The 18,078-nt window shown below is 39.0% G+C and overlaps 2 protein-coding genes across 2 annotated transcripts; one reads left to right on the top strand and one right to left on the bottom strand.

Annotated features, from left to right (window-relative positions):
- Positions 1–2,364: 2,364 nt before the first annotated feature.
- On the bottom strand, positions 2,365–11,477 carry LOC104857396 (vomeronasal type-1 receptor 90). The gene is given in 3 exon segments (XM_010617265.3): positions 2,365–3,263; positions 8,486–8,515; positions 11,363–11,477. Coding segments are annotated over 3 exon segments (1,044 nt in total).
- A 1,014-nt stretch (positions 11,478–12,491) lies between these two features.
- On the top strand, positions 12,492–17,631 carry LOC104857395 (vomeronasal type-1 receptor 90-like). Its single transcript, XM_033759664.1, has 2 exons — positions 12,492–12,503; positions 16,705–17,631. The coding sequence occupies exons 1-2, from the start codon at positions 12,492–12,494 to the stop codon at positions 17,629–17,631; spliced, it is 939 nt and encodes a 312-aa protein (XP_033615555.1).
- Positions 17,632–18,078: the final 447 nt, after the last annotated feature.

Here is an 18,078-nt window from a genome sequence, read left to right as displayed (position 1 = left end):
CAATGTATTCCCTATTAAGTAAGAATAAACGTCCTATCATGAGAGCAAACATTCATAGACATCAGGATGGCTACTTTCAGATATGGGATAATTATACTTGGTTAACTCCAACTATAGGACGATTTAGCAGAAAGCCCCCCGCTTGTGTTGGGAACAAAGAAATCACTCCTATTCTCACTGGAATAACTACTAAATACTTGGCATGGACATCTCATGAGCAATGTAAATACAGTATAATTTTCCAGATCAAAGGCTGGTTTGGAACAGACTGGTTTAGTCACCCTAGAATTAGATGGGAAGCCCCCTATGGTACTTATTGGTCCTGTAGAACCAATCTGTGGCCCTGGATCCCCCCTGGATGGATAGGAAGATGCGCACTACGATTTGTGGGGTTACAAAGCCAGAGTGCAAAAAGTATCTACAAGTCTGCAAACTTACCTAATCTATAACATTGATGGTCTAGACGTGTGTCTCACTGGTATGATTATATGGCTTCTATCCCTTCTCTAGGGTTTTTTTTATCCCTTCTCTAGGATTAGAAGATGTCACGCAACACATCCAGGTCTTGACTAACTATGCTCAACAGGCCTTAAATGACACCTGGACTGGTTTCTCTCTCCCATATGGGAAAAAGGAAAGAAATGAGACAAGCCACCTTCCAAAATTCAGTGGCATTAGACATCCTGACAGTAGTACAGGGAGGGCATTTGTGCAATGGTAAAAGCTGAATGTTGTGTGTAGATTTCTGATACTTCTGCTAATATCTCAATGACTGCTCAAGATATTAATGACAGGCTAAGGGCCATGTCCGATTCTGAGATTCCTTGGACCTTCTCCTTAACCTTTTTGTAAAATGCTATTATTGGCTCTTCTTGTTGGAAACATTTCTTGGTTATATTAGTACTAGTCTTATTGATCTTACTGTTTGGCCCATATGTACTTAACTGTTTCTTTGGCTTTGTCTCCTCCAGACTGAAAACTATTCACTTTCTCATGTCAAGAATGCCTGAAATCTATGGAGAGCCTTTATATAGACCCTCTAGAGAGTATCTCTGACTGCCAATCATAATTACCACCCCCTTCAGCCTGAAGTAGTCAGAACAGTCATTGCCGCTTGCCCCCTTATGGCAGAGGGTGGAAGATTATAGACAGCTAAATCAGGTAGAAATATTAGAGGCAGCAAGCCAAGAATAGGCCCTTAAAAGTCAGGACAAAGGTGAAAGACAGCATGACTGTAGCTAGACACATATCCGGTGGAAACCAGGGCTCAAGATAATGATCAGGCCCGCATACTTCCTCAAAAGACAAACACTAAGCCTAATAAAGTCTAGATAGGCATCAGTGACCCTGGTGGTGACCAAGACCTCTAGACCCATAATTTTCTAGAAAACAGTATTTGTTTTTCCATGCATCTTCATTAGGTAACTTGTTTCCACATGACATTACTATTGTCTGAGCGACTATACTTGTAATCTTATTGGTTAGTCATAGCTGTAGCCCATATTATACCCATGTGGGTTTTGCTTTTTAAAACTTTCCTGTAGAGTGGGATCCCTGGCTACCCATTTGGGCCCCCTAATGTCTCTCAGAAGCTATCCTCTCAAAAATATTTTAGTACTCTTAACCTCCATTGTACCTAGAATTCATTCTTTGATTTTTAGAGAATACAAACTCAGCATATCAGATATCTAATAGGTTAGGATGTATAATAGTTTCATATATCAGTATGGCCTTATCAGAATATGCTGGTATTGTTAAATTATGTTTAGTGGAATTATGTCACAGTAACTTGACTATAAAATTCATGGGAATTTTCTAAGCTTCTAGGTACATAACCTATATTAAAGGATTATTTCATAAAATGTTATATTCTGTGTACAAACAGTATACATTATGTACATGACATTAAATTATTAAAGTCATCAACATGTTTTTCCAGGATGTGTATTCTTCTCAATTTGATTTTTATTAGCTTCTCTGAAATGAGTTTGATAGAAAATTAACTGTATAAAACCAAAGCATATAAACTGATAAATTTCAACATGTTGCTCTAAGTTTTCTTTCTGAATTTGCTATGTAGCACCTCCTTACTGCTTCTTCTTGGCCCTAGTCTAGTCCCACAAAATCAGTGATGTACATTCTGTCTTTCAGAGTTTGACGCTGGGTAAGTGCTCTAGGTTTTGTAAATATGATTAGAACAGTGTCCTCTTTCTTCAAAGAGAGTAATAGTATTAAATTATCTGTTATGAGCTTTTCAACAAAAGTAACAAAGTAAATGCTTATGAGAAAAATCATAGCTGCATATATTTCAGTGACCCAACAGAAATTCAAAGAATTTGCTTAACTGAAGTGAAATTACCATCACTAAACATTGAGTCTTTTCCACCTGGATGTTAACCACTTGGTCATTCGTTTTTCAGTGCTCATTAGCACCAAAGGACAGCCTGTGGCATAGCTATTGCCCACAAGCATCTGGACATAATGATGAATTGGGTCATTTTTCCACAATATTGCAGAGGAAGAGAAGGTAATACAATCCAAAAAGTATATGAAAGTAAAGAAACCCATGAGCAGCAGAATGGTCTGAGTGGCCCTTTCTTCAGGGGATGTTTTTGGATAAAGGCTGGTGCTGTGAAGATGCTGCAACCGCCTCTTATGCCTGCACAAGAGCGTCACCATGTATCCACTTGAGAGAGCCATCAGCCCTATAAAGGAGACATCCTGAGTGTTTGCCAATGTTAAAAATATGTACCTGAACAAGGACTTAATGGGCCAGTGAGAGCAGGACTCAGTGACAAACATGAGACTGTGTGAAGTCACATTGGGGGTGGCACCAATGAAGACTAACAAACGACCATTCAGGAGCATAGTGAAGATCCATAAAAAGACAAGGAAACATGGGTAGTGATGTGTGGATCTGTGCTTGAACTTTGCTAAACATGAGTTTCTGGGGCTGAGGGCGATGGCCTGGAGGACACTCAGCAGGCAGGTGGTACAGAGGGAGAGGGCCCTCATCAGCCTGTTTACATAGATAACCAATTTACATGTGAGATCCTTCTCCCAACCCTGAAACCCAAAAGTGTCTGTAGCTACAAGGCCCACAGTTACCAGCATCACCAGGTGTATTAGGGCCAAATGACCAATACTCAGGTCAAGGGGCTTGGGTCTTTGCTTGAGAAGAAATTTGAGGATGTGGAACAGAAGCAGGACAGTGTTGGCGACGACTCCAATGGTGATTTCAAAGAAAACCATGTTTCTTATGTCTGAAAGACTGGCAAAGCTTTTCTTTTTATTTACCTTAATAGAGAAAGAAAAAATGTCTGAGAAGAAAAGGAAGAAAAGTTCTTTATCCCAAATATCACCACCATCATCAATCTCATCAACACTAGGCCTTCCTTCTTCAGAAATTGTGAATTCCTCCTTGTGCATCCTTTCCTCTTCAGAACTCAGGTCCACCTCATCCCCTTCTGGATAGACCACTGTTCTCTCTTCTATTTCAGTACTTCCAAGTGGTGGCTGTATTATGTGTTTTATTTCTGGCTGCCCACAGCAACTCTGTAAGGAGACTGTCATATAGCACAGAAGGTATTTCCTTATTTTTGTATCAATTTTTGGTTTTCAAAATCAAACATAATGTTTTACGTGTGGAAAGTAAATGAGGTGCTAGGTATATCATAAGAACTCTACCATTTTCACTAAAGGTTGGGAAAAGAGAATTGTCCAGACTGTATATGGAAATGAGATCCTCCCAAGCAATCATTGTGGACAGGATAGACATGCACAAGTATGTTACTTCAGTGCTATCTTTATTCTGATTTATTGTCAGAACAAATATTCATAAAGAAAATGTTGCTCAGATTGTTCTGCACGCAAGTGGCTCCAATTAACATCTCTAGTCTGACTTTTGTCAAATTCAGTACTTAAAAATCAATGAACACATCTGAGCCACAGTTACCTGATCTTTAAAATGTGGGTAATTATATCTCTTCTTTCCTAGAGATAGTATGTGTACACATGTACCAAACATGGTGCGGGAATGGAATGTCAGTTATTATTTGTTATTAGTATGTAATGCCTTATACGTGTGACTTGAGAAATTTGATTCAATATATAAAATATCCCACCACTGGTGCATCAAAAAGAGCAAGGAGAAATAAATCCCAAAGTACTAGACTGTAAAAATTTTTCATGTATAAGGCAGAAAAAATTACATAGTTTTGGAAATTTTTACAACTATAGAGCTCCTGTATTTCAGAACCTCACACCAATAAGCACAAGTCTCAGTCAGTCATCAAAGTACAGATTACTATCAAGATCACACAATCTGGATTTCATTTCACTCCATCACAAGCTTGTGGAATGAAATGAGTGAATACCACCGCTTCTTAAAGGAAATTGTGATGATTTTTTCCTAATGTTTTAAATTAAATCAAAAAAGACATTTCAACCCTCAAGGTAGTTCAAGTCCAAAATTTCATGGCTTTCTGAAGCCAGAAAGGATAATTCTGCCAAGCTTCGAGCTCAAGTGTAAATTTTATACTGAAGAATTTTGTGATGATCTACTTGCAGAGTATCTCCCTGTGTGAAGGAGGTATTTGCTTTAATTGAAGCCTTTATAGAGGTATAATTGGAGGGTTGTAACATGGTAACATTGGTACAGACACATATTCTCACAGATTTATCGCTGGAACATAATAGACTAAGACTAGATCTTCATAGCTACCCAGAACATATGCTTTAAAAGTAACTGAGGGGAACCCGAAATACTTATGCACTATTAACTAATGATCGCAATGAAGAACTTAGATGTGAGAACTCATTTAAATCCTGTGGAAAGTTTGATGTATAAAATAGAAATTTCCTAGTAAGAATTAAAAAAAACGACATTTTCCAAAGTATTGATAAAGGGAAGTGACTCAATTTTCTCAATTCATGAAGTCAGCAAAATAGTTTGTTTCTGTTATATGATGAGGGGTGATGTAAAAAAAATACTCATCTAAATGCTTGGCGTGGTGGCACATGCCTGTAATCCCAGCACTGGGGAGGCTGATGCAAGACTAGCCTGGCTACATAGTGAGTTCAGGTCAGTTTCAACTATATAGTGAGACTCTGTCTCAAAAAACAACACCAACAAACTACTCAGCTGACTCCCAGGGGTGTCTGACTCTTGTAGATCACGTGCTGCCACTGAGTGCACTTCCTCAATAGTCTTCTTGGTCTTTCATGTGCTTAGAAATGAGAGACTTCTGCTTGCTGTCCATCTATTTCATGTAAGTTATGAAATGTATAATGATGATATTTGAAAGAAATATTAGTTAGGTGTGCAGCTTCATTTAAAGATAGTATTTTAAAAGAATTACTTGAAAAAATAAAATATAAATCATAAATTTGTCTCCACATTTTATTACGGAAAAATTAAGGATTTACTTTAATTCTGTTTTTAAAAATTGAGTCTGGCTTATAACTTCTAAAAGTGGCCAATTAAAATGTTTGAATCATCCATAAGGAGAGCACTAGAAATACATTATTTTAAATACATTATACCGTTGCTTAAGAACTATGGTCCTACAAGCATAGAGTGAGGTGGGAGATGTGTGCAGATGTTTCAAGTTTACTCAACATTCAGCTTGTCAGGTGACCCCTGAGTCCTTACCTGAAACTGGCAAATCTTCTTTAGAGCAGAGCAATCTCCTTTCTCCAGAGCATTAATCCAGGAAAGTGCTGCATTTACAAGCACTGATTGACTTACATTATTAATTCCCATAGAGCATCAGAAAGATGAAAGAACATAAGGCCAATCATCCAGCTATCTCTGAATTTTGTGGATCACACAGAACAATGTTAGCAAAACACACTCCAAACATTTTTGTCCTGTATTTGTCTGTAGATGTTACAGAGAAAGGTATAAAGGTACTTCTAAACAAATATTACCCTTGGACATACATTCTGCAGGATATGACACATGACAACAGGCTAACAGAAATGGTCTAGTAGTATGTCCCTTCCTATCCATGCCTCATCCAGCTCACACCTACCAGGCTCAGCCCAGATTAGGGGAACAGGGGACAGGACAGCAGCTTCTTCCATCCACAGAATGAGCTAGTGGACACCCTTCCAATACAGGTCTTAGGAGTGCCAATGCTGAGCCACAACCTGGTTCACCCAAAACATCGAACACAAAGGTCTCATTTCAAACATGGGTCAAAAGAAGCTGCCCTCATTGTAATCTGCCTATCACTAGGATGAAATGATCTGCAGTGTCAGGATCTATGTCCAGAATTTAGCCAGCCTAAAAATATATATGAATAAATAAATATCAGTAGGAAAGTAACATAGAAGAAATTTTAAAATAGTCTACATTCTGAAGGCCTCATCAAGAATAAGAAAAGATAGGACATGGGGAGTTTATGGAAAGTGAAATGTAAATGTAGTAAGAAATGTCAAAGAGAAACTTTTGTGCTCATTTTGAGGCAATAACCACGAGGAGCTCTCGTAACTCACAGAAAAGGCTGGGATACACTCTGAGAAATGCAACACAGTTCAAAACCTAGTTAATACTCTGATCAAGGCAGAATTCTACATAGACACAATGTTATCTTGCAATTACTGAGACCAGGGACAAGCCCGTGACAAATGGAGTCATCAGAGGGTTCAGAAAGCAGTGAGGAAAGCTCAGGTCAATGAAACCCACTTAGAGGCCAGGAGAGACCTGGAGTATAGTGAGAGGGAAGGACATCAGCGGATGCCCAGCAAATGTGGGCATTTATGGCCTTCAAGTTGGACAAATTACAATGAGAAAAGGGGCCACATAATTGATTTTTTCGTAGGAAACAAGAAAACAATTCATATATAACACAGGGTGAGATGACGTGTTATAATAGGATTTGTGTCCAACATTTGTCTACGTGCCGTAGAGGTATGATAGAGCATACCTGGGCTATTATTCTTGTAGTTTACAAGTCACCTTAGCCATAATGATCACCAATATTACCTTGTTTATAATTTGAGATAGAAAGCATTCCTCTGAGCTGAGACTCCGTGAAGGAGGAATTGGGTTAATTTTGTGGGAATATTGTTGCACATGTTCCAATTTTAGCAGAATTTGAGCTGAAAAATTATAAAAAGGGACGAGGGTAAAAGAGCAGACACAAGAAAGAAGGCAAAATCACCACAAACCAGAGAGACGGTCCAAGCTCCCTGCACAGCTTTTGCGAAGTGCAGCACTCTAGGAAAGGAAGAGAAGAACCCGAGAGCTTACGCGAGTAGGTGTGTGGCAGCACACACTTAAAAAAGTGCAGTAACATTACCTTTTCTGCCCATGTAGAAGATGCCAATATACACATCTTGGCGCTCACGCATCCCTAGCTACTTAGAGAATATGTTTATGTCTATTTTCACAAAAATCAGAAAATAATTACTATTCCAAAGTAAAAAAAGAAAAACCAAAAACCAAAAACCAAAAAACAAAAACACAGAAAACCCCCAGAGATGTCTCACCACAAATATGAAGCCCTCATCCCTCACAAACAGACTTGGGTGAGGCTCTCCAGTCACCGCTGGAGTGAAGGAATGAAAGTATTGTGATTTGAAAAATGTCTTTCTGATCCGTATGTCTTCATGTCTTTGAATTATTTAAAAGGAAAGCAGCTTGTATAAATACTGAATAGTTTCGCTGGTGTGAAAAACTGGCAGTGCAAACAAGGGTCAAAATGCACAGTTGATATTGTGGGAAGAAAAGTTCTAAAAGAGTAGAGGAAGGAGGAGGGGTAGGGGAAAGGTAAAAAGGGAAATGAAGAAATATGAGAAAAGGAAAATAATGGAAAATATCTTTGTAAGCAGGAAAGGGTGGAGGGGCTGAAAGAGGGTCTGGGGAAGGGGGAAAAATAAGAACCAAAAAATAAGAACCAAGATAAGTCATGTAAAGGTACAAGATCCCAGTGATGAATGTAGCTGTATTGTGTACCTAAAATGTAGCAATAAACTTAATATAGATAAAAAGAAAGAGCATAGTTAACATTTATCAGGTAGTAAAAATACTTAATCTGTGGTTTACGTGTCTCGCACACACATAACAGAACAGGTGGAAATATATGACTCAAAGATGAAGCAATATTTGTAAAATTAAGAAGAGACAAGAAAATAATTATGAGACACATTCTTTTCTCTCAACAAATTGTGGTACATTATTTTAAGACCTTAACAAGAAATAGGAAATATCCCCACCACCTTAACAAGAAACACAGGAAATAGCAATTTGTTGTACTTTTCATGGAATTGCAGTCCAACTTTCATTGTTACCTGATATGGAATTTCCTTAGCAGGTAGAGCACATGCCTAAGTCCTGACACCACCTATGTGAACTTTGTGAAATGAACACTGGGTCGAGAAGCTCTCTGTGAGAAAATTCTCATATCCATTTTTAACAAAGACGTTAGGTTATCTTTCAAAGCTGATGCTTTAAACAAAGAATCTCATCACATATTACACACGAATTTATTCAAATGTTTTAATTAATCTATACAGTAGAGAGAAAAACTGAGTCTGTATATGGAAAAGCCAAACTGAATGAAATTTTATCTGTTTCACAAGGGATATAAATGCAAATACAAAAGCTGCAGACTAAAATGACACTATCTTTGATAAACGATATAGGTAGTAAAGCCTTAGTTCAGAATAATGAACACATGCCTGAAATTAATTTAGTATTTTGTATGAAAAATACCCTAACTTTATGAGTTATGAGTTTAAGGCTGATGGCTACAAAAATTGAGTCTATAGAAACCTCACCCAAAGCCCACTGGACTCCTTCCATAGCCTGTTTTGGACCCTGCTCACCTACTGACTCTGCATCTGGTGACAGAGAGTCACTTACCCAGGAGGACATGTCCGGTATCTGGTGCTCCTGAGAAAACCTTGCACAGCCTTAAGAAAAGGAGGTCATTAGCTCATCTCTCTGCAGAAGTGTCATTTCTGCATCTATTGAAATGTGACAAGTCCCCACTGGAGAGAACAGAACTACAGATTCCTCTATGGAACGCTTCACCTCTCTCTGGATTTTATGATCCTCTCTTCTGGATAACAGCTATCTGGGGACAGCTGGGCTCAAACTTTCCTCAAAGTTCTCTTGACACATCCGTGTTAGGGACTAAATGTTCGCATCAAGTAGACATTGCCATTTTCTCTCCTTTCAACCCTAAATTCATATTAGTCCAAATCCATTACAAATTTGCGTAAACCCATGGCACTGCCAAGAGTTCTCAGTGAGGGAACTGAGGCTCCTCTCCCTAGAAAGTGTGCTAGGCATGCTCTTCTCCTCTCCATCCTCACACTGAGCACTTGGTTACAGGGGACTACTGGCTGTGGATTCTGTGTGCTGCAGGATTCCTAATTCTTAGTTTGAGGTTTCAAGCTGTGAATCAAATTTCAATGTGAATTTTAGTAGAAATAAAAAATGGAACAGTAAATATACAAGAGAAGGTTGTGGGTTGAGGTAATCACAGGCACAGGAATGTAACTGAAGTTGAGGCAGAGCTGGAGCTTCTATTAGATGCCAGTAGTTTAAAACAACTCTTGTCAACATAATACAATGCATGAAAAGATCAGATTTTATTTTCTTCTGAAGATAAATGGAAGTTTAGAAGATTATTGAAAAAGTAAATATGTAATACTGCAATATGTGTTTTCACATGGATTGGTAAGCGGCGATTGGACCCAACAAAGGATTTATTTAAAAAACTTCACACAGTTTAGCAAATGTCAAAACTCAAGTGAAGAAGGTGAAAAGCTTTTGAAAATAAAACAGATTCATGCAGGTTATTAGTCTTTCTAACACGTCTTTAATTAGAGACAGGAAAAATGAAAATGAGGAATACACTATATGAAAAGGGTAAACGTAGTTTTTCCACTCTTGCTATATATGAACCAAGAATCTGAATGATTTCTATACAAAAGCCCAAGAAAACCATGCCTCATCATGTCACACTGAAATTGTTGCAAAACATAATAGAAGAAATATTACAAGGAACAAGCCCAAAAACATTATAATGGAGAAAAGAAGATGAGCAAACATCATCCTATGAGAAATAATGCAAGTCATAAAAATGAAACAATATTTGGAATGGTGAATATTTTTCTTTTTTCCCATTAAGTATGTTGGTACATTTAAAGCAAAGAATACAGTTAAATTTATTATTGGGGTCTTGTACCTTTACAAGATATGTCTTGGTTCTTGTTTTTCCCCCATACCCTGCCCTCCCTGCACCCCCTGCACCCTGAAATATTTTTCTTTATAAATTTCTATTAGCAGTGAAAACATTTGAAAGATAATACCTACAATAATATTTTTAGATATACAAATCCAATATTCATTCATGATAACTCACTGAAGAAAATATGTATAGAGGGAACTTATTTTAATCTCATAAAACCCATTTATGAAAAACCTCCTGTCAGCTTCATATTTACTGGAGAAAAACAGAAAGCTTTTCCTCTAATATCAGGAATGAGCCAGGGACTTGATTTTCAGTTCATACTGGCCTTGAACTCACTATGTAGTCCCAGCTAGCATCAAACTCAGTGATCCTCCTGCCTCAGCATCCAGACTTCTGGGATTTTGGACTTGCACAATCTCGTCCTCCATAAACTGCCCTAATGTGTGTCCAAAGATTTCTTTTATTTCCTGTGTGCTTTCTTCCACTTCCTCTCTAACTGAAATTAGCCTTAAGGTATTCTGTGGCTATTGGATGAATTTTGTTCACTCTTTTATCATTTTTAAAGCATATCTGAGGGTGTAAATATCATGGCATCTCCAGGTCTTTCCTCCTGTCTTTCCTTAGCTAATATACAACCAAAATGCTTCTGTCCAGGTGCTGTTGAGGATCTCTGCTTCCAGATGTGTGTCTCAGCCCTGCCCACAGAACCTGTAAACTCATTTGCCAGTGCGGGGTGGTGGGTTAGACCACATACCTTCTCTAGCCTGTTCAATTTTTGAAAAACAGGAGAGCACTCCTCCTTGTTGTGATCCTGCCAATTCACTATTTCACTTTGCTCTGTGATCTTGTTGCAACGACGGTTTTGCCTGATTTCTGCCTGGAGTTGTTGGACGCCCTCCCCTCCCGCCCGATAGCTGGCAGAGAGTTGAGGGCAGGGCACTGAGTGTTCACCTACAGCACTTGCCTTGTGTGGGAGGAGGGGGTGACAGCTTTTCTTCTGGTAAGCAAGGTTTTTCTGTCCCCAGAGCTCCCAGGCCCACCATCCCTGGTGTGCTTTGTTGTGTCACAGGCAGGCCCACGAGTGGATGGCCATTCATTCTGCTCAGTTCTGTTTTCAGCTTCTCTGAATCCCTGGGTTGGATTTGTCTCACGTTGCCGCAGTGTGGTGGGAAGATGGTGCGATTGTGAGTCTATGCAATTGGCCAGGCCGGCCCTGAAGGACTCACTGCTGCTCTCCTTCCAGCCCTCTCCTGAGATGGTGTTCATGACGTTTCTGGCATGGGAGGTGAGGCTGATAGCTTCCTCTCACGCACGCTGTAAACACCGTCGTTTCGTCCAGCTGTATGTCATAGTGTCCATTTCACTGTGCATCTCATAATCCTGTCTATAATTTTGTACGTTATCTTCTGTTTGCCATTCTGAGAGAGCATGAGCCTTTCCTCACCTCCATCGGTGTGGGTGAGGGCTGAACATTGAGCTTCCTCAGTGCACAGAGCTCAGCTCCGGCTCTGCTTTGACTCCACTTACGTTCTTGTGCCTGTGATTACCTCAACCCGCAGCCTCATCTGGTGCCTTTACTCTTGCTTTATTTATTTATTTATGATAATGCTATGGGGGATCGAACTCAGGTCCATGCGCTTGCGAGGCAGACAGTGGAATCACTGAGCCAAATCCCAGGCCTTACTATTCCAGTTTTAAAATTTTTACTACACTTCATATCGAAATTTGACTCAAGCTTGGCACCTGTAGAGAAGAAGTTGGTACTCATTGAACACACAAAATCTACAACCAGGAATGCCCTGTCCCCTAGTTCTCTGAGTGTGAACAGACTGGAGAAGAGCGTGCTGGTCACACTTCTTAGTGAGAGGAGCTGCAGAGCCACTGGGAGCTCTTGGGAGGCACCAGGAATCTCTCATGCTAGACTAGGAATGTGCCATGGGTTTGGACTAATTTGCAATGGATTTGGACTAATCCGCATTTAGGATGAAAAGGAGAGAACACGGCGATGTAACCACTCAGGTCCCTCACACAGATATGCCAAGAAAACTTGGGGAAAGTTTGAGCACAGCTGTCCCCAGAGAGCTGTTATCCACAGGAGAGGAAAGTAAAATCCAGAGACAGGTGAAGTGCTCCATCGAGGATTCTGTAACTCTATCCTCCCCAGTGGGATCCTGTCACCTTCCTACCGATGCTAAAACAACAGATCTGCAGAGAGGTGAGCTAATGACCTCATTTTCTTAAGGCTGCACAGAGTTTTCTCAGGAGCACCAGATACCCAACATGTCCTCCTGGGTAAGTGCCTCTGTCCACAGGGGCAGTTTCAGTTGAGAGAGGATTATGGAAAGAGGCCAGTGGACTTTGGCTGAGGTTTCTGTAGACTCAGTTTTTGTAGCCATTAGGTTTTGTGACTCATAAAATTTGTATATTTTTCATAAGAAATACTAAATTAACTTCAGGCATGTGTTTATTACCCTGAACTAATGGTTTGCTTGCTATATCATTTCTCAAGGAAGATATAGTCATTTTAGTCTGCAGCTTTAAAAAAAAATCATTGTTTATCGGTACACTTTATTTGTATTTACATCCTTTGTGAAAGAGATATATTTTCACTTTGGCTTTTCATCATACAGACTCAGTTTCACTTCTCTCACCTGTAGAAATTGATTAAAACATTTGAAAACCTTCTTATGCAGTATGCAATGAGGTTCTTTGCTCGATGCATCAGCTCTGAAAAAGAATTTATCCTCTTTCCTACAAAATATGCGTGAGCATTTTTTCACTGAGAGCTTGCTTGACCCAGTGTTCATTTTTGAAACTTCACATGAATGGTGTCAGCATTTAGGCATGTGCTCCACCTGATAGGAAACTGCATATCAGATAATAATGAAAGTTGGACTGTAACTGCATGAAAAGTATAGCAAATCGAAGATGATGATGATGATGATGGAGATTTTCCATGTTTCTAGTTAAGAACTTAGAATGTAACGTATCAGAATTTGTTGAGAAGAAAAATACATCCCATGAACATTTCTCTATTTCTCTTCATTTTGAAAACATTTCTCCTGCTTTCATTCAGAGTGGCTACACCAGAACCACTTTCAATAGAGGAAAGATTCAGAAGGAAATACTTTTATCTGTTCTGATCGCTATACTTTTTGTGTTTGTGTGTTAGACACACCCCATACTGCTTAAGTATTTTTACCCACATATAAATGTTAACTATTCTCCTCTCTTATGAAGATAATTCAGAGATATGACGACAAATAGATCTGAAATCTGTTTTGAAAAGTACAAGACTCTCATTCTTTCTGGGGTGATTGGAGAGCCTCACCTGGGCCATGAGTGTTTGTGAGCGATGACAGCTTCATATCTGTGATGAGGTGTCTCTGGAGATTTTCTGCTTCTTGTTTTTACTTTGGAAGAGAAATTCTCTTCTCCTGGTACTATGAAAATGACATCAGCACACTAATTCTGTACATAGCTATGGGTAAATGAGCCCTAAGATGTGTATTTCAGCATCTTTTAAATGGACAGAAGGTAATGGCACTGTACTTTTAAAAAGTATTCAGCTGCCACCGATGTACTCTAATGGCCCTCAGGGTTTTTCCTTCCTTCTCCTAGAGCTGTGCACCTCACCAGAGCTGTGCAGTGAACGTGGACCGTATATCTCGTATATCTCACTTGTGATGCTTGTTCCTGCCTTGTTGTATATGCTTTTTTACCCTCTTTCATTTTTATGGATTTCCAGCTTAAACTTTGCCAAAATTATAGCATGTAGGCCAATGTTCCCAGAAAATTAACACACTCTGTGCTTATGGAGAGTCTCTTCAAATTTTGTGGATCACGTACAACTATATTAGTGAAACACACACGAAATATTTTGTCCTTCGTTTGTCTGCACATAATAATATACAGGAAGGTATAAAGCTACTCCTGTACTGATATTTTACTAGAAAATACATTCTGGACAGTGTGACACAGGAGATGGTTGGCCTCATGTTCTGTTGTCTTACTGATGCTCCATAGAAATTAATAACCTAAGAGCGTGCTCATGAATGCACCACTTTCTTGGATTATGCACTCTGGAGAAAGGAGATCGCTCTTCTGCTCTAAAGAAGCTTTGCAAGTCTCAGTTAAGGACCTGGGGGTCCCCTGACATCTGGAATGTTGAGTAAACGTAGCGCACCCACAGACATCTCCCGCTGCAGAGCTTCATGCTTGTAGGACAAGAGTTCCCTAGCAATGCTGAAAAGAATGTAAGTCTACCGCCCTATGGGTGATCCAAATATACTACTTGGCTAGGTTGTGTGCCAGACTCAGATACTAAAAACGGGATTAAAGCAAAGCCCTCAGATTTGCAGTGATAATATGAGGAGACAATTTTATAATTTATTTATTATTTTGTGAAGTAACTCTTTAAAAAACATTATCTTTAAATGTTGCTGGGTACAAAACTAATGTTATTTCTTTCAAATATTATGAGGATCTCTTTTGCAACTTGCATGAAATTGATGTCCAGGAAATATGAGTCTCTCATTTATAAGTACACGTAAGACTAAGAAGACCATTGAGGAGATGTGCTTAGTGCAGCAAGTGATCCACAAAAGGCAGAGACACCTGGTATACTGAGTATTTTTTTACCTCACCCCTCATCATATAACAGAAATACATTTTAATTTGCGGACTGTATGAATGGAGAACAGTGTGCCACTTCTCTTTATCAATGCTTTGGAAAAGAGTAAGTTTTTCTAATTCTTACTGGGAACTTTCTACTTTATAAATCAAAATTTCAGTAGGATTTAGACCAAGTTCTCCCTTACCTCTGAGATCTTCACTGTGATCATTAGTTCACAGTGTGTAAACACTTCAGGTTTTCCTGAGTCACTTACATAGTACTATGTTCTGGGTAGCTGTGAAAATCTTGTCTTAATCTATGATATTCAGATGATGACTCTGTGAGAATATGTATCTGAACCCATGTTACCATGTGAAGACCTTCAAGTTATACTTCTATAAAGCAAATAGCTGCGCCACACAGGGAGACACCCTACATGTTGGTTATTGTCCAATTCTTCAGTATAAAGTTTATACTTGAGCTCATAGCTCTGCAGAAATATCCTTTTTGGTTGAGAAACGAATAAAATTGTGGATTAATAGTGAACCACCTTGAGGGTTGAAATGTTTCCCATTTATCTAATTAAAACCTTGGAAATAATCATCATGACTTCCTTAAAATATGGTTGTATTTAGTATTTACATTCCTTGTGAGAAGATGGAGTGACAATTAAATCTGGAATGTGTGATCCTGTTAATAAGTCCTGCACTCTAATGGCTGAGGCTTAGTTTTACTGGCATGGGGTTTTAAAATATATGAGCTGTATAGTTGCTGAAATTTCCAAAACAGCCTATATAATTTCTTGTGCCTTATAAATGGATATTTTTAAGAGTCTAATACTTTTATATTCATTTCTCCTTGATTTTTACAGTACACTAGAGGTGGATTATTCTATATACTGTATCAAATCTCTCAAGTTACATGTATAAAGAACTATATAATCATAACAATTATAACTGACATTCTGTTTCCATGCCATGTGTGGTACATGTGTACATATAATATTTCTAGGGAAGAAGTGATATAGTTACCCACATTTTACAGATCATATAACTGTGCCTTGAACATGCTAAATGACTTTTCAAGTCTGGCATTTGAGAAGTGGCAGACAAGAGATGTGAACTGGAGCCACTTGTCTATAGAACGTACTAAGTGACGTTTTCTCTGTGAGTGTTTTTCTGACAATAAACCAGAAGAAAGATAGCACTGAAATAACATAACTGAGTGTGGTTATCACATCAACAATTATGGATTGTGAGTATCTTATTTCCATAAACAGGACAGACAATTTTCTTTTCCTAACTTTTACACAAAATGTAGAGCTCTTACTATATACCCAGTACCTCATCCATTTTCTGCACATACAAAAACACGTAAGACATTGTGTCTGATTTTGAAAACTAAAAATTGAGAAAAAATCAAGGATGTATTTTCTATACTACATGACAATATTCTTTTTTTTTCCTCATTGAGTTTATTGGTACACTTTAGGTACGCAGTACAGTTACATTCATCATTGGGATCTTGTACCTCTACATGACAAGTCTTGGTTCTCATTTTTCCCCTTATTCCTGCCCTCCCTTTACCCCTTCAATTCTTATGTGACGATTTCCTGATTTCCTTATTTCTGTGGGAAATCAGAAATAAAACCCCCAATCCAGTCACCACTGGGAAGCTCTGGGACAGGGGACAGAGCAGCAGTGCCTCTGTGAAGGTACGAGGTGAATCTGTGTTCTGAATTTGGAAGGGATACATGGGGAGGAATCCAGTTGTTCTGACTAAGATAGTGTTAGACAAGATGATTATGGTAGTGATATTTGTAATAAACAAATTTACTTCCTTCATCCTCAGACATTGTTTTTTTCTTCCTCTATCAAGGTGAATAAAAAGAGAAAATTTTCCAGACTTTTAGATATAAGAAGCATAGTTTTCTTTGAAATCACCATCGGGATCATAGCCAACTCCCTCCTACTTCTGTTCCACATCCTCACATTTCTTCTCAAGCGCAGGCCCAAGACCCTTGACCTGACTATCGGTCTCTTGGCCCTCATCCACCTGGTGATGCTGGTAACTGTGGTATTCATAGCTACAGACACTTTTGGTTTTCAGGGTTGGGGGAATGATCTCACGTGTAAATCAGTCATCTATGTAAACAGGCTCATGAGGTCCCTCTCCATCTGCACCACCTGCCTGCTGAGTGTCCTCCGGGCTTTCATGCTCAGCCCCAGAAACTCTTGCTTAGAAAATTTCAAATACAAATCCACGCATCAGTACCCATGTGGCCTTGTCTTTTTATGGCTCCTCACTATGCTCCTGAATGGTCGTTTCTTAGTCTCCATTGGTGCCACCCCCAACGTGACCTCACAGAGTCTCATGTTCATCACTGAGTCCTGCTCTCAGTGGCCCATTAGTCCCTTGTTCAGGTACATACTTTTCTCCTTGGTGAACATTCAGGATGTCTCCTTTATGGGGCTGATGGCTCTCTCTAGTGGATACATGGTGACTCTGCTGTGCAGGCATAAGAGGCAGTTCCAGCATCTTCACAGTGCCAGCCTCTCTCCAAAGGCATCCCCAGAAGATGGGGCCACTCGGACCATTTTGCTGCTCATGGGTTTCTTTTTGTTCATGTACTGCTTGGATTGTATTATATCCTTCTTCTCTGGAATATTGTGGGACAATGACCCAATTCATCATTGTGTCCAGATGCTTGTGGGCAATGCCTCTGCCACGATCTGTCCCTTACTGCTAATGAGCACTGAGAAACGAATGGTCAAGAGCTTAACATCCAGGTGGGAAAGACAATAAATATTCAGTGTTAGCTTTTTTTCTTCAGAAAATCAAATTCTTTGTATTTATGTTGGATCACTGAAATATATATAGTTGTGCTTTATCTGTGAAGCATTTACTTTGTCACATTAGGTGTCAAGTACACAATAGATAATTTTACCCTATAACTCTTTGAAGAAACAGAGGCCTCTGTTCTAATCATATTCACAAAAACTGGAGCTCTTACCCAGTGTCATACTCTATAGGACAGGATGTACATTACTGATTTTCTGGGGATAGACCAGGGCCAAGAAGAAATAGGAAGAAGCTATTAGAAAGCAGATGCAGAAAGAAAATTTAGAGAATCACATTGATATTTATCAATTTATATGCTTTCTTTTATACTGGTAATTTTATATCAGACTTACTTCTGAAAAGGTAATAAAAATAAAAGTGAGAAGAATAAGAACATAAATATTGGATAAA

This window comes from Fukomys damarensis, unplaced genomic scaffold, assembly GCF_012274545.1.
Source record: "Fukomys damarensis isolate Sample0158 unplaced genomic scaffold, DMR_v1.0_HiC HiC_scaffold_37, whole genome shotgun sequence".
NCBI classification, from domain to species: Eukaryota; Metazoa; Chordata; class Mammalia; order Rodentia; family Bathyergidae; genus Fukomys; species Fukomys damarensis.
The sequence above is the reverse complement of the archived record's forward strand: the minus strand, read 5'-3'. Positions and strand labels throughout refer to the sequence as shown.